This window comes from Macrobrachium nipponense, chromosome 35, assembly GCF_015104395.2.
Source record: "Macrobrachium nipponense isolate FS-2020 chromosome 35, ASM1510439v2, whole genome shotgun sequence".
Classification (NCBI taxonomy): Eukaryota; Metazoa; Arthropoda; class Malacostraca; order Decapoda; family Palaemonidae; genus Macrobrachium; species Macrobrachium nipponense.
In genome coordinates this window covers 36291742-36312030 of record NC_061096.1, presented here as the reverse complement: position 1 = coordinate 36312030, position 20289 = coordinate 36291742, and the positions used below count along the sequence as shown (strand labels likewise).

At 43.2% G+C, this 20289-nt stretch overlaps 1 protein-coding gene across 2 annotated transcripts in view; it reads left to right on the top strand.

Moving 5' to 3' along the window:
* The window catches only part of LOC135208625 (GTP:AMP phosphotransferase AK3, mitochondrial-like), a 39471-nt gene that overhangs the window by 16259 nt on the left and 2923 nt on the right, over positions 1 to 20289 (top strand). The window contains exon 3 of one of the 2 annotated variants that reach the window (XM_064241007.1): positions 17385 to 17507. The exons of the other annotated variant lie outside the window; for it this stretch is intronic. Within the exon in view, the coding sequence (XP_064097077.1) occupies positions 17385 to 17507 (123 nt within the window). The remainder of the gene's footprint in view (positions 1 to 17384; positions 17508 to 20289) is intronic. 2 annotated transcript variants of the gene reach the window in all.

Below are 20289 nucleotides of genomic sequence, written 5' to 3'. Positions count from 1 at the left end.
TGATGTTGATACTAAGAAAACTGCTATGTTTAGAGTTTGTTGTATGACTGAGTGTAAGGTAAGGCTACCGAAAGCTGCGGTAGACCCTCACACAGTATGTTTGAAGTGTAGAGGGAATGAATGCACCTTTAATAATCCTTGTAATGAATGTGAAAAGCTGAATGAGGATGAATGGAAGTCTTTGTCTTCCTACTTGAGGAAGCTTGAAAAGGATAAAGTTAGGAAAGCTTCTTCTAGGAGCAGTAGTAGATCTCGTATTAGCGAGTTGGATATAGATAATCCTATTTTAGAAGTAGCTCCTTTGTCAGTTTCAGCTCCTGCTCCCTGCACCGAAGCCGAAGATCTGCCTTCGGAAGTGGCCTCCATGAAAGCCACCATTCGCAGTATGGAGATGAAAATGAAACATTTAGAAGGTAAGAGTGATTCCAATAGTGATTTGTGCAGTGATCCCAGTGCAGTGGAGGGTGCGTCTGATCGGCTCCCTAATGCTTCCAGGCCTAGACCTCTTCCAGACTCCCAGTCCCAGTGGAGGAGGAAAGTCGAAAGCCGCAGGAAGGTTAGGGAGCATCCTCACCGGTCAGGCGTCCCCTCGGTAGCTCCTGTTGATCGTTCCCAGGCTACCTTGGATCGCTCCAAGAGAGAAATCTTGCGCCAATGCTTCTCGTCTTCGCCTTCGCCTTCTCCTAAACGAGGATGGAGCTCTTCGGAAGTCTCGCGCCCTTCGAAGAGAGCCTGGAACGCTCCCTGCGCCCTTCTATCCAGCCCTGAAGTTTTTTCGGAAGAGCCTGAGGTGGAAACGAAGAAACGTAAGAGATCTCTGGAGTATCGTTCCCCGGGCAGAGATCGAGCCTCGTCACCTGTTCAAGAGTTTGTGAATTCTCCTGCAAGGGTGTTGGCTAACCTTCAGGCGCAGATTTCGGCTCTGGCTGGCTCTCTTTGCGTGTCGTCTCGTCGTAGGAAGGACGTCTCGCTTCCTGTAAAGAAGTCCAGGCTCCCCTCTCCTGACTCTTGCTATTCGACGGAAGCGGCCCGCTCGCCTGTGCGTTCGGAGTCTCGCAGGAGACTTTCTGCTTCGGACAAGATCCCATCTGCGTCCAAGCGCCATTCGCCTGACAGAACAGGACCGGTGTCTTTGTTTTCTCCTTCGGACAAGGAGCAGGCTTCTCGTAGGAGATCTTTGCCCTACAGACGCTCTTCTCGAGACAGGATCGCTCCCCTTGATAGGCACCAAGAGCCTAGTAGGCGCTACTCGCCTCGTAGCCGCTCCTCGTCTCGCCTCCACTCTCCTGTTGCCAAGCGCCCTAAATCGAACAGGCGCTCTTCACTGGACAGGCGTCAAGAGCCGGTTAGGCGCGTTCTCCTGCCAGCGCTCTTTCACTTGACCTTTCACTCTCCTCGAGTCAGGCGCCGAGATCATGACAGACGCTTCTCCCCTCCCCAGGAAGGCGCTCTCCAGTAGGCGCTCGTTCGCCAGAGAGCCCCTCTCCTCGTTTCAGGCGCCAAGAGCCTGGTAGCCGCTTCTCTCATGGCAGGCGCTGTTCGCCTGGTAGCCGCTCTCCTTTGGATAGGTGCCAAGAGCCTGATAGAAGTTTTTCTTCAAACAGGCGCTCTGCTCCTGACAGCCGCCTTACTCCTGTTAGGCTCCAAGAATCTGGAAAACGCCCTCCTCAAGACAAGAAGGATTTTGCGAGTAGGCAAGTTCCAGAAGTTTTGTCTACAAGAGTCAAACCTCACTCTTCAAGAGACTTTTCTAAAGGTAGCCGCTCTAAGGATCATGAGGGCTCTCTGATGATGAAGAACAGGATCCCTCGGAAGAAGAAGGACCAAAAGACTCCTCTGTTTCCTCATATAAGAGGTTAACAGATTTGCTCCTTCAAGAGTTTGGAGATATCCTTTCTCCTGTGGCTCCTCCTTCTCCTCTTTCTTTGTTCTCCACTTCGAAGACTTCATCTTGTGTAAGGATGAAACCGACTATTTCAATGAAGAAGGCACTTAGAGATTTTGGGGAATGGCTCCTTGCTAAGGAAGAGAAAGGGAAGACTGTTTTCTCTTTCCCTCCTTCTAAACTGACTGGCAGATTAGGATTCTGGTACGAATCAGGGGAACCTTTAGGCCTCGCTCTCCCTTCTTCTGCTGACTCGGACTTCTCTTCACTGGTGGATTCCGCTCGTCGATCTGCCCTCCTGTCGGCCAAGACTACGTGGGGGATGAACGAACTTGACCACCTACTGAAGGGAATGTTCCGAGTCCTGGAAGTTTTCAACTTCCTTGACTGGTCTTTAGGAGTTCTGGCCAAGAAGACCCAGACCCCGGATTCCCTGTCTCCTGAAGATCTTAATTGCGTCCTTACTTGCATGGACAAAGCAGTGAGAGATGGCTCGAGTGAAGTCTCTTCACTGTTTGGAGCCGGAGTGATAAAGAAGCGGTCGGTTTACTGTTCGTTTCTCACGAAGGCAGTTTCGCATGCACAAAGGGCCTCACTTCTTTACGCTCAGCTCTCTCCTCTGCTTTTCCCCAAGAAAATCATTCAGGATGTCTCGAGTGCCCTTTCAGCCAAGGCTACTCAGGACATGTTAGCCCAGTCGGCCAGGAAACCTCGCTCTGTCTTCCAACCCAAGACCAAGAAAGAGACTCCTCTGAGGCAGGAGCCCTTTCGAGGAGGACCCACTGCCAGAGTTTCTTCAACCAGAGGATCTAGACCTTTTAAGAGAGGTAAAACCTTCTCTAGGTCTATCAGAGGCAAGAAATAGCGATCAAGGACTCCAGACATCAGTGGGTGCCAGACCACTGAAATTTGCCGACGTCTGGGCCCACAAAGGGGCAGACAATTGGTCCCTATCGATTGTCAGCAAAGGATATCTCATTCCCTTCTCGTCAAGGCCACCATTGACGACGACTCCGAGGGAGTTGGTGGCCAGGTACAAGGACCCCATCATGAATCAAGCCCTTTCTCTAGCAGTAGATCTGATGCTAGAGAAGGAGGCTATAGAACTAGTGGAAGATCCCCGCTCTGCGGGTTTTTACAACAGGCTTTTCCTAGTTCCGAAGAACTCAGGAGGATGGAGACCGGTTTTGGATGTAAGCGCCCTGAACGTCCTTGTGGAAAAGAGGAGGTTCGCCATGGAGACGACTTCCTCAGTGTTAGCGGCTCTTCGTCCAGGGGACTGGATGGTGTCACTAGACCTTCAGGACGCTTACTTTCATGTGACGATCCATCCTTCTTCACGGAAGTATCTGCGATTCATGATGGGAGGAAACATCTTCCAATTCAAGGCCTTGTGCTTCGGCCTGTCGACTGCACCCCAAGTTTTTCACGGGGTTAATGAAAAAACGTGGCGCAGTGGCTACATTTGGAGGGAGTGAGGTTGTCGCTATATCTCGACGACTGGCTAATCAGAGCAGAGTCTCAAGAAAGATGTCTGGAGGACCTTCAAAAGACCCTTACATTGGCAAGTTCTCTGGGACTTCTGGTGAACTTGCAGAAGTCTCAATTAATCCCCAGTCAAGAGCGGATCTATCTGGGGATTCGGATAGTTTCTCTGGCTTTTCGGGCTTTTCCGTCGCCAGAGAGGATAGCTCGTTGCTACGAGAAAACTAACGACCTTCCTAGAGAAAGATGCATTGCACAGCGAGGGAGTGGATGAGTCTGCTTGGGACACTCTCCTCGTTGGAGCAATTCGTTTCTCTAGGAAGGTTGCATCTCAGGCCTCTACAGTTCTTCCTATACCAGAACTGGAGGCGTCTCTCCCTAGATCTGGAGTTCTCCTTCAAGATCTCAAGGGGAATCAAGAGGGACCTTCGGTGGTGGAACAACCCACTCCGTTTTGTGGAAGGAATGTCTCTTTACATGCCGAACCCCAACCATGTGTTGTTTTCCGACGTGTCGGAAGCAGGTTGGGGAGCGACGCTCGGGACAAAAGAAGTGTCAGGCACCTGGAAGGGGGATCAGGTGTCCTGGCACATCAACAAGAAAGAGTTGATGGCAGTCTGGATGGCATTGAAAGCCTTCGAGCCCCACGTCCGAAATGCATAGTTCAGGTCAATTCGGACAACACACACAGCCTTGGCGCCACACAAAAAACAGGGGGGGGACACACTCCTTCTCCCTGTACGAAACAGCAAGGGATCTTCTGCTGTGGTCTCAAGCAAGGAAGATCAGTCTTCTCACCAGATTCATACAGGGAGAAAGGAACGTCAGGGCCGATCTCCTGAGCAGGAAGAATCAACTCCTGCCTTCCGAGTGGACCCTCCACTCAGAAGTATGCCAAGACCTGTGGAGAAGATGGGGCAGGCCTCACATCGACCTCTTTGCAACAGCAGGAACGCAAGGATAGAACTTTACTGCTCCCCGATCTCAGACCCAGGGGCAGTATCAGTGGATGCGTTTCTCCTAGATTGGACAGGTCTAGATGTCTACGCCTTTCCCCCCTTCAAAGTACTGGGACAAACCCTCAAGAAATTTGCTATCTCAGAGATGACAAGAATGACGCTAGTAGCTCCGTTCTGGCCCGCCCAAGATTGGTTCAAAGAGGTACTGGAATGGTTGGTGGACTTTCCAAGAGCACTTCCACAAAGACAAGATTTGCTCAGACAACCCCACTTCGACAGGTATCACAGAAACCTCCCCGCTCTCAATCTGACTGGCTTTCAACTGTCAAAAGTCTTGTCAGAGCGAAGGGGTTTTCGACAAAAGCTGCTAAGGCTATCGCCTCAGCTAGAAGACCTTCGACCCTTACAGTCTACCAGTCGAAGTGGGACGTCTTTCGCCGGTGGTGCAGGAACCAGAAGTTTTCCTCTTCCAGTACCTCTGTGACTCAGATCGCAGATTTCCTAGTTTCATACATTCAACTTACCTGTCAGATATATACATAGCTATAGACTCCGTCGTTCCCGACAGAATTTCAAATTTCGCGGCACTCGCTACAGGTAGGTCAGGTGATCTACCGCCCTGCTCTGGGTGGCAGGACTAGGAACTATTCCCGTTTTCTAATCAGATTCTCTCTGTCGCCGGCTGTATCAAACATTGTTGTTACTTCCTCCTGACTAGAATTCGTTTTTCGCAAAGCTTTTGATCATCTCTCGCTGATATTTTTTGGTGACGTACTTGGATCGTTGTTTGGCATTCGCTATCGTGGACTGTTTTTTGGACTTGGTTTTTGGAATTTGTGAATATGTCTGATTCTAGTGTTAGTTTCAGAGTGTGTGTGAATGAGGGCTGTAAGGTGAGGATTCCGAAAGCTTCGGTAGATCCTCACACTATTTGTAGGGGGTGTAGAATGGTTTAATGTTCGATTGAGAATACGTGTAACGAGTGTGAGAAAACTGAGTGCACAAGAGTGGAAGAATCTAACTTCTTACTTGAAGAAGTTAGAGAAAGATAGAGAGAGGAAGGCGGCTTATAAAACCCGCAGAATGTCTGCCTCTCATGATTTACTATCTAGCTCTGTAGCTTCTTCCTATGATAATCATGACCATTCTGTTTCAGCCCGTTCACAAATTGCTAATCCCTCTAGTTCTGCTTCGGAAATAGCAGAACTTAGAGCTTCCCTTCAGAAAATGCAGGAAAAAGTCGCAGCATTGGAAGGTAAGGAAAGTGAATGTGGTTTCGTTAGTGATGTTGTGTCCCCAGTGTAGTGGAGGGGGCGTCTGGTCGTCTCTGCGACGCTCCCAGGCCTAGACCTCTTCCAAGCTCCCTGGCCCGGAGGAGAAGGAAAGTCGAAAGCCGTACGGGGGTTGTGGAGAATCCCCAACGATCAGGCGTCCCTTCGGCAGAATCGATTGTATCGACTGCCAAGGACCGCTATAGGAAAAGCGTCCTTCGAGAGTGCTTTTCGTCGTCTAGTTCGCCTTTCTCCGAGAAGAGATGGAAGGAGTCGAATCTTTCCCGTCCTTTGAAGAGGAGTATGAGAGAGCATGAGCTCAATTCGAGTCCCGAGCACTTCTTGGAAGGAGGAGCGCCTTCGGTATTAAAGAAGGCGAGAATACATTCAGACTCTGGGTCTGGAAGGGATCCTAGAGCGCCTTCCAGATCTCCCTCTCCTAATTCGGAAGATTCCTCAACCAGGAAAATTTTGAAGAATATGCAAGAGCAATTAGCCTTGTTAGTAGGAACTCGTTATAAGGAGCCTACTCGTAAGAAGGATGATAGGCTTCCTATTAAAAGATCTAAATACCTATCTCCTGTCGGGCGTGACGCATCCTTCAGGGGAGTTGTCGCACAGGCGGCCATCTCTGGGGGAGCGGTGCGCTAGACAGGAGAGAAGTAAGAAAGGAAGTTACTCCTGTCAAGAGTAGGGCGCCACCAGAAGCCAGGCTCCGAGTAGGCGCAACGAGCCAGTACAACATTCAAGATCTTCAATCAAGCGCCAAGAGTTAGCTGAAGAGGAAGATCCTGTTAGGAGTAGAGCGCTTGTGAGACGGAAAGCGCCTACCGGAATCAATACTCCTACTAAACATCAGACGCATGATAAGGATCAGGAGTATTTGGAACGACGTGCTCCTACCAGACGCCAGGAGTCGTCGGGCCTAGATACTCCTCCCAGGCGCCAGGAGTATTCTGAACTGAATACTCCTCCCAGGCGCCAGGAGTATTCCGAAGCTTATACTCCTACCAGGCGCCAGGAGTACTCTGGACTTAATACTCCTCCCAGGCGCCAGGAGTATTCCGATGCTTATACGCCTCCCCCAGGCGCCAGGATTATTCTGGACTTAATACTCCTACCACGCGCCAGGATATTCTGAACAAAATGCGCCTACTAGAAGCCAGGAGTATTCGAGGCGCTCTGCGCCTGCCAAGCGCCAGGAGTATTCTAAACACGTTACTCCTCCCAGGCGAGGTACTCCTGCTGTACACCAGGCGCATTCCTCGCATGAAGAGCCTGACACTCGTAAGAGAGTAAGAGAAGAATCAGAAGAAAGAAGGGAGCCTTCTCCTTCCGAGCCTATCAACCCAGAAGATCCTCGGAGGACGAAATGAAGGAAGGATCTTCGAATTATAAAGTTCTTTCGTCCCTTCTATTGGAGGAATATGGAGACTCTTTGACGCCAGCTGCCCCCCCTTCTCCACGCTCTCTGTTTTCGAGCACGAAAACACACAAGTCTTCCTCTTTCCTTAAAATGAAGCCTGCTATATCTATGAGGAGGGCTCTACAATCTCTTGACTCCTGGTTCAAGAAGAAGAAGGAGTTAGGAAGGACGGTCTTTTGTATGCCTCCCCCTAAACTTACAGGGAGGAGAGGCATTTGGTACGAAACGGGAGAGAAGATGGGATTGTCTCTGCCTGTTTCAGCTGAATCAGACTTCTCGAGTTTGGTGGATTCGTCGAGAAGGCACGCCTTGAATGCAGCGAAGGTAACATGGGGGCTTTCGGAAACGGACCACCTTATCAAGGGACTTTTTCACACTTTAGAAGTTTTTAACTTCTTAGATTGGTCTCTTGGGGTTCTGGCCAAGAAATCTCAGGAAAAAGAACAACTCGACCCAGAAACCCTAAATAGCATCCTCGCCTGCATTGATAAGGCTGTTCAGGATGGATCGGCTGAGGTATGCTCCCTCTTTGGTGCAGGAGTTTTAAAGAAGAGGGCGGTTCACAGTGCTTTCCTCACGAAGGCTGTCTCTCCTTCGCAGAGAGCCGCCTTATTGTTTGCGCCTCTCTCTGAACACCTTTTTCCCTCGCAGTTGGTGAAGGATATCGCGCATTCTCTAACTGAAAAGGCCACCCAGGATCTCCTTAGGCAATCCTCAAGGAAGAATAGGCCTGTGGCTAGTGAGGAAAAGAAAGTGGCTCGCCCAGCTCAGCAACAGCCCTTTCGAGGAGGTCTTCCAACTAGATCGATCGCCAGAAGGAAGTCAACCGATAAGAGGGGCAGGTCTTCCTTCGTCCCTTTAAGAAAGGGGCAAGTGGAGAATTCTGTCCTCCAGACACCCGTAGGAGCCAGGCTACATTATTTTGCGAAAGCCTGGGAAGACATAGGAGCGAACACTTGGACGATGTCGATTATCAAGAAGGGTTATCGCATCCCATTCAAGGACATTCCTCCCTTGACAACATCTCCGAGGGAATTGTCCGCCAGATACAGGGACCCTGTTCTGAGGGATACTCTTCGTCAGATGGTGGAACAGATGTGGGACAAAAGAGCAATAGAGCTTGTGCTGGATTGCAACTCCCCGGGGTTTTACAATCGCTTGTTTCTTGTAACAAAAGCCTCGGGGGGATGGAGACCGGTACTGGACGTAAGTGCGCTGAACAAATTCGTCGAACAACAGAAGTTCAGCATGGAAACGTCTGCCTCAGTCCTTGCAGCACTGCGACAAGGGGATTGGATGGTGTCCCTAGACCTTCAGGACGCATACTTCCACATCCCGATCCACCATTCGTCGAGGAAGTACCTTCGATTTATGTTCGAAGGAAGAATTTATCAGTTCAGGGCCCTGTGTTTCGGCCTGTCCACGGCTCCTCAAGTCTTCACAGACGTGATGAAAAATGTAGCAAGGCACTTACATTTGAAAGGGATAAATGTCTCCCTGTACCTGGACGACTGGCTCATCAGAGCCAGGTCTCAAAAGCAGTGTTTGGAGGACCTGTTAATAACACTGGAATTGACAAAATCTTTGGGATTGATCGTGAACCTCGAGAAGTCTCAGATGATCCCCAGCCAGAACGTGGTTTATCTGGGGATTCAGATGGATTCTCGGGGTTTTCGAGTTTTTCCATCTCAAGAGAGATTAAAGAAAGGCTGTGCCACAGTATCGAACTTTCTAGGGAAGGAGCGCACTTCAGCGAGGGAATGGCTGAGCCTTCTGGAACCCTTTCCTCGCTCGAACAGTTCTTTCTCCTAGGAAGATTACATCTTCGACCGCTTCAGTTCTTCCTAAGAAGAAGTTGGAGTTGGAAGACAGGTCAGCTCTCGGACACGTTTCCAATCTCGGAAGAAATAAAACATCATTTGAAGTGGTGGCTGATTCCATTAAAGGAAAACAAAGGAGTGTCCTGCAAATACGGAACCCAAGCCTGACATTGTTTTCAGACGCCTCGGAGGCGGGCTGGGGTGCAACATTGGGATCCAAAGAAGTGTCAGGCACCTGGTCGGCAGAACAGGTGTCATGGCACATAAATTGCAAGGAGCTCTTAGCAATTCACCTGGCGCTAAAGAGCTTCGAACACTTGGTCAGAGGCAAAGTCGTGCAGATAAATTCAGACAATACGACAGCTCTGGCTTATGTCAAAAAGCAAGGAGGGACGCACTCTTTTGCTCTGTACGAGCTGGCAAGAGATCTACTGATTTGGGCGAACCAAAGGAAGGTAGTTCTTCTAACAAGGTTTGTCCAAGGGGAGAGGAATGTGAGAGCGGACAGATTGAGCAGGAGGTTCCAGGTCCTTCCCACAGAATGGACACTCCACTCAGAAGTCTGTCAGAGCCTTTGGCTCCTTTGGGGAAGCCTCAAATAGATCTTTTCGCCACATTCCTCTCCAAAAGGATAGAAACATTTTGTGCCCTGGTGGAGGATCCCCGGGCTTATGCAACAGACGCCTTTCTCCTGGACTGGTCAGGGATAGACGTTTACGCTTTTCCCCCGTTCAAGATACTGGGGGAAGTAGTCAGAAAATTCGTGGCATCCGAAGGAACCAAGATGACTCTGATTGCTCCGTATTGGCCAGCTCAAATTTGGTTCACAGAGGTGATGGAATGGACAGTGGACTTCCCCAGATCTCTTCCAAACAGAATAGATCTGCTCAAACAACCCCACTTCGAGAGGTACCATCAAAATCTACCCGCTCTTGCTCTGACTGCCTTTCGACTATCGAAAGACTTGTCAGAGCGAGAGGGTTTTCTCGCCAGGCAGCAAACGCAATTGCTAGAGCACGCAGATCATCTACTAGGCGAGTGTACCAATCGAAGTGGGAAGTTTTCAGAAACTGGTGTAGGTCGAAGAAGCTGTCCTCTTCCAGTACCTCTGTGACCGAAATTGCAGATTTCCTTCTGTTTCTTAGACAAAAGTCGCATCTCTCGGTACCGACTATTAAGGGGTACAGGAGTATGCTTTCAGCAGTCTTTAGAAACAGAGGATTAGATCTTACGAATGATAAGGATTTGCACGACCTCATTCGTTCCTTCGAAACATCTAAATCACTTGAACCTAAGGTTCCAAGCTGGAACTTAGATGTGGTTCTTAAATTTCTATCATCAGATGAATTCGAACCACTTCACACTGCTTCGTTTCGTAACATCACTAGAAAGTGTTTGTTTCTGATATCTCTTGCAACGGCAAAAAGAATCAGTGAGTTGCACGCCCTTGAATCAAGAGTTGGCTTCAAAGGAGACTCTGCAATTTGTTCATTTCAGTCCCTTTTTCTGGCCAAAAATGAAAACCCTTCGAATCCCTGGCCCAGGAGCTTCGAAGTTGAAAGGACTTTCTAGTTTGGTGGGCAGAGAGGCAGAAAGATCCCTTTGCCCAGTTAGAGCTCTAAAATTTTATCTGGACAGGAAGAAGCAGTTGGGGGGTTCGCATAAAGGTCTTTGGTGCTCAGTGAAAGACCCCAAGAGAGCAATGTCCAAAAACGCATTAGCCTTCTTTGTTAGAAGTGTTATCACAGAAGCTCATAAGAATTGTTCAGATGATTCTTTTAATCTTTTAAGAGTGAGAGCCCACGAAGTTAGAGCAATCGCAACCTCTGTGGCGTTCCAAAGAAATATGTCACTAAAGAACATTTTGGACGCAACTTATTGGAGATGCAACTCTGTGTTTGCATCCCATTATTTAAAAGACGTACGAGTTACGTATGATAAATGTTTTTCTTTAGGTCCGTGTCAGCACAGACGGTTCTGGGTAAAGGAGAAAGCACCAATCCTTAAATTATGTACGTAACCCTCTTGTCGGATGTGTTCTCGGGTTTTCGGTGTATGGGAGTGTCAGTTGTCGCACAGGCGGCCTTCACTTCTCTTCATTTGAAAATCGAGTGACATCTGACTATTAGAGGGGTACAAAAATTTTGTTATTTTTGTATGTATGAGTTTCGAGTTTGTGGTTGTTTGCTTAGAGTTTGGGGATAACTCTAGCAATCTTAGAACTAACACGGGTTAGGATCGGGTGATCGGGATTGGTTGTGTGCTCCTTAAATAAGTGCGTGTTGTCATATAAGCGGATGTGCTCCCATTGACAAACGCCAGTTAGGATTCTGTCGAGTAAGTGGAAGAGACCCCATCGACAGATCCACAAGAACTCTTGGCCACAGATCACTATCTCGCTAAGGCTCTTGAGATGAAGCAGACTCCTGGGCAGTAGCCACGAAGTCTTCCATCTAAAAAGTAGGAACTAAGGTTTATTTATACCTACAACATATGTTGTTTACCTGTCTAGTCAGTTGGTTAGCTGTCTCTTGCCCTCCACCAAAGGGTGTCAATCAGCTATGTATATATCTGACAGGTAAGTTGAATGTATGAAAATGACATTGTTATGATACAATAAAGTTTCATACATACTTACCTGGCAGATATATACAATTGAAGACCCACCCAGCCTCCCCGCAGGAGACAGGTGGAAGAGAGAATCTGATTAGAAAACGGGAATAGTTCCTAGTCCTGCCACCCAGAGCAGGGCGGTAGATCACCTGACCTACCTGTAGCGAGTGCCGCGAAATTTGAAATTCTGTCGGGAACGACGGAGTCTATAGCTATGTATATCTGCCAGGTAAGTATGTATGAAACTTTATTGTATCATAACAATATCATTTTTCCTCAGAGAAAAATGCGGTTTGGCAGTATCTACCATCAAAGGCTACCGGAGCATGCTGGCTGCAGTGTTCAGACATAGGAACTTAGATCTTTCGAATAACAAAGATCTGCATGATCTATTAAGATCTTTCGAAACTGCCAAGAAAACTTCGAACGAAGTTCCAAGTTGGAATCTGGACGTGGTTCTTCGTTTCCTGAGGTCCTCTAGGTTTGAGCCACCACAGTTAGCCTCCTTCAAAGATCTTACGAGGAAAGCTCTGTTTCTCATGGCTCTAGCATCCGCTAAAAGGGTTAGTGAGATTCATGCCCTAGAAGGAAGGGTAGGTTTCAAAGGAGATTCCGTGATTTGTTCCTTCCTTCCTTCGTTTTTAGCAAAGAATGAGAACCCCTCAAATCCTTGGCCAAGGAGCTTTGAGGTTCGTGGATTATCTGCCCTAGTAGGGGAAGAACCCGAAAGAACTCTTTGCCCTGTTAGGAGTTTAAAATACTACCTTCAGAAGAAGAAAACCCTTAAGGGCATTGAGGACAGACTATGGTGCTCTGTAAAGGACCCCAGCAGACCATTGTCGAAAAATGCGCTGTCTTTCTTCATTAGAAGTCTAGTGAAAGAAGCACATAGATCTTGTAATGAAGAACATTACAAGCTCCTAAAAGTCAAGGCTCATGAAGTGAGAGCCATTGCCACTTCCTTGGCCTTTAATAAGAATATGTCTCTTCAGAATCTGATGAAAACTACATTCTGGAGATGTAATTCAGTATTCGGCAACCACTACCTTAAAGACGTCAGTATTACGTATGACGAGTGCTTCGCATTAGGCCCGTACGTATCGGCGGATTCGGTGCTGGGGCAGGGAGCTGGAACATATCCTTAGTAGTTTTTTCCCTTGTTTTTGGTAATTGAGTTCATATGGTTGTATGAAAAATGATGCAGGTAGGCATCTGTTTTCGTTTCGTAATACTAATACTTTAGTTTGGTTAGGTGATCGGATTTGGTTTGAAGCTCCCTGCGTTGGTAGTGGACAGGTTCTGTCATAGAAGAGGGCGAACCCCCATTGACATGATCCGACTTGGATTCTACTAAGTAAGCAGATATCAAGTCCCGTTAGTAGACCCAAAGAGAGTTTTCAGCTGTAGGTCACGCCCTCGCTGTAGCTCTTATGGCTATGCAGACTAATAGACAGTACCTATGAAGTCTTCAGCCTAAACAGGTAAGAACCAAGGTTATTTTTATACTACAACAGGTGTTGTCTACCTTTTCTTTGTTATTTTCTGTCTTGTACCCTCCACCAAGGGTGTCAATCAGCTAAGTATATGTCTGACAGGAAAGTTCATGTACAAAAATGATATTGTTATTTTACAATAAAGTTTTGTACATACTTACCTGGCAGACATATACAATTGATGGCCCTCCCAGCCTCCCCTCAGGAGACAGGTATAAGAGAGAAAAAATCTGGCAAGAAAGGTATGTTGGTTCTTACACCCGCTTCCCAGCGGCGGGTAAGGTAGATCACCTGACCTACCTGTTGCGTTTGCCGCGAGTTTTGAATTCTGTCGTGACGTCAGAGACGTAAGCTAAGTATATGTCTGCCAGGTAAGTATGTACAAAACTTTATTGTAAAATAACTATCATTTTTTTGAGAAATTTCTCACTGGGAAAGTGTTTATAAAGGGTTAGTTTTGTTGCCATACTAATTTAGTATTTTTTATGAATGGGATGATGTAAGAATTTGAGGAAAGGACAAAAGATGTTGGTATGAAATGATAGGATGAGTAGAGAGTACTCATGTAAAAGGGTAGTGCCATCTGTGCACTGTAGGCATTACTTAAGATTCTCTGCAGCATCTGTTCAGCCCCAAGCTGCAACCCCTATTACGTATTCCTTTTAATGCACTTCAGTTCATATTCCCTTTATTCCATCTTACTTGCCACCCTCTCCTAATAATTGATTCATAGTGTAACTGTTGCATGGTTTTCCTCATGTTACACATTTCAGACCTTTATTACTGTCAATTTTTGTTTCATCACTGAATGACCTCATAGGTCCCACTGCTTGGCCTTTGGTCTAAATTCTATGCTATTCTATTCTATTCTATTGTAAGAAGATAAATGTGTGACTGATATTTGCCAGTGATACAGTGTTAGTTGCTGATAGTGAAACTAATGAAAGAGAAAGAATCCATTGCAGACGGAAGTAGGATGCAAAGGTTAAAGAAAGAAAAGTAACTTTAGTATAGATGGTGGAAAAATGGGAAGGTTTGATTTATATAGGTATTTGGGAGTGAGTAATGGTAGGGTGAGTGAAGAGGTAAGTCACTCAGTTGATGAGGCAAGAAAGGATAACAGGAGCTGTTAAAAAAAGTTTAGAAGCAGTGTCAATGAAGAGAAAGTTGTGATGTATGTAGGGTTTGTTGAACCAGCACTCCTTTATAAAAGTGAAGTGTGGATGTTAAATACTAGAAATCTGTCAAGATGTAAGAGTATTGCTGTACTTAATATGTGAGGCAAGTAATGTTACCTGTGCCAGTTTCATGAAGAAAGCCTCATCTGTAGCAATCTTAGGTAGACCCATTATACAGGCATTTTTTTAAAACTCAGTTCCCAAGATCTTCAGTCTTTCTTTGCAAGAACACTTAGGGCTGTATTTTTAAACTGACATCTTTGATGAAGAAGCTCTTTGTGGCTAAAAGGGTATTATTGTGCCGCAAAGCAGGTCTTCCTGGGGAAGATGAAGGTGACCAGAGGGTGAAAATTATAGGGAATGAAGAGGAAGTCTTGACCCCCTCTTCGCTAACCTCTTCGTATATTTTTTTGTAAAATTAAAAGAGAACTGCATAACTAATGTAAGTATTGGAACCTATAACACATGCCAAATATTTTAGTAGTCTATTTTTTTCAGTACTTTAATGCAAATGGTCTTATTTGCATTCTTGTAAAAGACTGTCTTTATATCTAAAAGACCTCACATTCCCAAGTTCCTGGCTGTTGGGTGTTTTTGAACTTCACAGCATTAACAGAATCATCTTTCACCTCCTCTTGGATTGTATTATAATCAGCACAACGTATTTTAGTTCTGCAAAATAAATGAAAATGAAAACAACCACAGATCAACAAACTTTTCAAAACTATTTCCAACCAATCAGCTTCAAGGAATGGTCGTGACTTAAACAGTAGTAGTTTTAGCTGTAAAAGCAGCTGGACTCTGCTGTAGTAATTGTATTAATGCACAAAACAATTGTGTAAATGATAAAGTTTATAAATATAGGCATAAAGTGGTATAGAAGTAGAACAGCCGTCTTCCAATTAAAATGAAATGTTTGTTTACCACCTCTGGCGTGCCAACAGTCCTGTACAGTTCCTCTTCATGAAAGCGCTTCCCCTGTGTTTTTATAGTACCTCTCCACGAAGGAATTTCACTAACAGGCTCTTCATCGAACAGGGAAGGTGGTAGATTAAAAAATACGGCCCTTAGTGTCTCCAGACCTCCCAGGCTTTACTCTGAAATTTCCATTTTTTCCATCCTGTCTTTTAACAGTTTCTGAAATCATTGTCAGACACCACTTTCCTAGCTCAACATCTCAGCTTAAGCAAGATTAAGTGCTACTGAGTTTTCCCAGGTATGTAACATTAAGCTGTAAATATATGTTTTCAAGCACAGCACTTGCAGAGTTGTGCAATCATCTTTCCTTTTCTCATTTTCTTAACTGGACCCTTCAATACAAATGACATTTGTCTATTCCATCTGCACTGATATAATGAATATATATCAGAACCCTGTCCAACCACTCAGTGTAGTATAGTAAATTAACAGATGTTTACATTTGATCCAGGTTGTCACCAGTGAAGTCACTCTGTTAATGTTATCATGACATTAAATTACTTGATGTTAATCTTCTCTTGACTTCATGCCACTCACACTAGTTTGGAAGGTGATGAGACCTTTAGCCTTGTCCTTTAATCAACCATAAATTACTGGATTTCTAACAGGTAGTCAAATCTGTTAAGCAAAATGTGTAAAGCTTTTAAGAAATTCTGGTTTTCATGTATTAAGCATAGTGTAGATGATCTGTAGAGTAGGATACTATATGGCTATAGAAGCACTGTTTTGGATTTATCATACTCATTGTATTATCAGATAACTTTTGGTAGTGCAATATTAGCAGGGTTTTGATTAATGTTCATTAACATGGTAAGTATTTTGATTGTAAGTGCACTAATATTTTTCAGTCTCAGCTTTAACCTGGGAACTTTTGGCATTTGTTTTTATGATCCTAATACAGTGTTGACAATAAGAGAATGCAGTTTGAGATCCTTTAACCATAGGATATCCTGTGGCCTTTTAAGAAAATATTACAATACATAGTTGAAACTTCTTTTATTTGATTATTGATATGAAAGGAAAATATATATGTTGTGTAAAGCACATCAAACATTTGTGAATAGTGACTACATAAATGATACACATTTAATAAAAACAAAATAGTGAAAGTGCAAGAGGCAAGGTAATTTATTTTAATCAAGTAAACCAATTATCATAAGTAACGAAAGCCCAAGCCGTGAAATGATGTAGACATGGAATTTTGATGTGGTAGTAGTTTTAAAGATTACATTTTCACATGCTTAATTATCATAGCTACATGCATCTTATTTAGTTTCTGAGTTTTTTTTTTACAGATAATAAAGAATACAAAAAGAAGAAAGTAAACAAAAAATGAAGTGAAGAGTGATGGACAATATAAACCCACAAGATGTACATGACATTTACATTTCTGTACCAACCTTCAGTGAGTTCACTCTTTTAATACCCACAGGGTATAATATGGCAGCAGTCCTTAACTAGTTAAGTTACACATTTATGTTGTCCATCATCAACTTCACCTTTACCCATTTGTGTAGTCTGTATATTTTTACTTTTTTTGCGTTTATGTTGAAAACTTAAAAGCTTGGTATGATGTATGTAGCAATGATGATCATGCACATGAAAAAGTTAACTTTATACTGTTTCCCTGGCCAAAGCCCAGGAGTACATACATCAGTTACAACTTTTGTGTTCGTGTTTTGTTACTTATGTCAATAATCTTGCTTTACTAAATTAACATTAATTACCTTACTGCTTGCATTTCCACATAACCACAATGGTCTTGGCATATATGGAATGCATATTTTTATTCTGAATCTTTATATCAGTTTAACATTATGCATGCAAAGAAAGGATGACAGAGATGGTTTAATAATGTTGTATTATTTGGTTTAACACATCTTTTAATGGCAATCAGATATGCAGTAAAGTAAATATTAAATAGAACTGTAATAAATTACAAAATGTGAAGATGAAGTTGCAGCTATTGTATACTGTATACTGTAGTGTATAGTACATGTATGCAGCATATAATTCTGTAAACCATTGGAGAATTATAGTGTGACAGAGTCAAACTACTGTATGTTATTGTATTAGAAAGATTTACTTTTGAAAACTGTATGCTACACTTAGTTATTGTTATTACCCCATCTTTTAATATATTTTGTTTCCTGATTATCCTTTTTAACTAGCACTATGAGTTTGAATGTTCCAATCCCACCTGTATCACAAGATCATGTATTCTTTGCACTTGTAATTTGTTGCTGCAACCTTTGTTATGATGCTTATCTCCCTAGCTTGACCTGGTTCTGAGCCTTGAAGTGCCTAATGAGGTTATAATTGACCGCCTCAAATGTCGTTGGACTCACCTGCCTTCTGGACGGATTTATCACACAGAGTTCAACCCACCAAAGACTCCTGTAAGTTATGCATGTTTGTTTTTGGTTTGCTTTATTATTTGTTCTTTTCTTATGAATTACCCTTTAAATTTATTTCTTATTGTTTACATGCAGTAGTCACTCAATTCTATAACCAAATAACAAGAACTAGATTTTTTTATGTACTGTACTGAGTGAAAAGTGTATGCAATGGTAATGTAATTTGGTGGTGTGAAGGATAGTTTATTTAAAATTTTGAGGGAATTATCCACTGTGAATTTAGTATACATTACAAACACATGGAATAAGGCAACCATATGAGTTATGTGATACCTTGGAAGTACAATATAGTATACTTTTACATACACTTTTCTAGTGATTAGGAATAATCATTGACATGTTTAAATCAAGTGAAAATTTAACATACTGTTTACTCTTGACTGTATTAACCCTGAAGTGAGAAGTCAGATTAACAACACTGATCAAGAATAAGTAATAATTTAACCTACAGCCTTTGTTGTTGTAAGATAATATGCAGTAGTATGTTGTTCTTTAGTCTTTCACACTTTAAAACTTTATTTTAATATTTTATTGGCATTACTAGGTTATTTCTCTCCCCTGAGAAAGTATTCTAAACAAAAGTGTCATAATGCACAAGTTGTGGGTAATATGAATTGTGAAGGAAGTTGGGCAGAATAATAAACGGAAGAAAGACACTCTTTGATACCCTTGTCTTTGAACAACTAATGTTATGATTAAGAGCTAGTTGTCAGAAAAAGTAGAAGAGCATCTCTCTGTCTCAACTTCTTAATTCATGTATCCCTGGAAAAGATTATACAACCACTTATTGTGTTCTGTCATTTGTTCTATTTCTTTGTTATTATGGGGTTTTATACTTTCAATTTAAAAAAGATGCTGAATTTCAGATTAGCTCTCTCTCTCTCTTTACAAACAAAAAAGCTTTTATATGAAGTCTCTTCAGCACGAATGCTTGAAAATAAATTATCACAATGATGATAATGATTTTAACTATTGTCAGAAGGTAGTTGTTGATCAGCACTAGAGCAACTACAGGAATTTAACCTGCAGGATTCCCTAGGGCAGTTTTGTTATCCCATAAATTTTTATATTGCATGTGCAATACCCTGTGTAGTTTGGCCTTTCTAAAGAAGCTATTTGTTTAAGCGTGTATGCTAGCTACCTTTTTTGTATTGTGATTCCCATAGTCCTGGATGATTTACCCTGTGTAGTTTGGCCTTTCTAAAGAAGCTATTTGTTAAAGCAGATGATGCTACCTTTTTTGTATTGATTCCATATTCTGGATATAGACCTGTTGGTTGCTGAACCTCTCAACAGAGGTATGTACATATAGCTAAAGTTACTGTATGGTGCAATTAACAGGGGATGATAAACCCAAACAAAACAAAGTACGGTATGATAATTAGTAGGTCTAGAACATAGGATCCACAAGGTGCAATATACATTGATGGGTCCAAATCTTCATTGGGTATGGGATTTGTCAGTTCTCCCTGTAATCTTCTCTTGCCAAGAAACAGGTCAGTGACACCTGTATGGTTAAGCTCCAATTTTTGTATTTGTCCATTCCATCAGTCTTTGCATCAGTGTTCTAATGTGCAGTATATAGGTACTGTGTTGGTTTTCTTGGATGTTGACGAATTTAATTCGGTTTTATAATACATACATTAGTGGGTTTATGTACTTGTGTAATTACAAAATGCAGAAAATCATGGTGTGCTGGGAAGATCATACTAAAAGTGAGGAAGTTGGTGAGAGATGTGAAGTCCAGTGACTGAGAAATGATAGAAAATTTATGTGGTTAAAGTGAAAGAGCAATTGATCTGAGAAGTCAGTATGTAATGAAGTAGCAAGATGGAGATTGGTAACAATGCCCAGAATTCATGGAGAAGGGACTTTCACCATATGGGTGGAAATTGTACAATATAGAAAGGAGTGGAATTTTGCATTGAGCCTTGTAAAGGAAAAGTAACTTAAAAAAAACAATGATGAGGAGTACTAATGTCAAACAATGGTAACCAGTAATGTCAAGTAAACTGCTTTACAATCAAATGATTCCTCACTATGCAAAAAAAGTTGTAATTATGGTCAAATGTCCATAAGTTCATCATAAAAATGGTAATTTTACAGAAGACCTGTGCATGGAGATATCGTGTATCAATAGTTTTTTAAATGGAAAATATTGAAAAGGGTGTACATATGTAATGCAGGACAGGCGAGATAACTGTAATTTGAGAACTTGTAATAATTACTGAGAAATTTGATGATTAATTAGGTATCTCTTAATGATGCTCTTGAAATTATGCAGTTCATTGTTGTTTCTATGGCACTCAGATTGAGCTCCCATTTGTTTGTAGTATGTCGGTTTCTATGCGACGTCTCCCTTGGGTGACTTAATTTAGCCCAACTTGCATGGGAGTGTTTCTGTAAGTTTTTTTTATATGTATATATCTAACGAGTTCCCACAATATTGATGCATCTACTTTAATGAAAAAAATTGTTGGACCTTTTGGTATACCTTTGCCATTTTACTGCCAGTCATTTGAGTATGTTCAGTGATTCATCATGGAAGCATAATGCAGTAGCAGTGATCATTTTGTATTTTTCTTATTATGAAAATTGCTAAATTATTTATATAAAAATAGGAATAAACCTACATAAAATATAGACTAATAATTAAGGATCATTGAACAATCCCCTTTTATCTATCAAATAAGGTAATATTTTTGGTTTCATTGGGTTTGTAGCCAAAATTTTTGTGTCGGTATTATGCGTATTGTTTAGACAT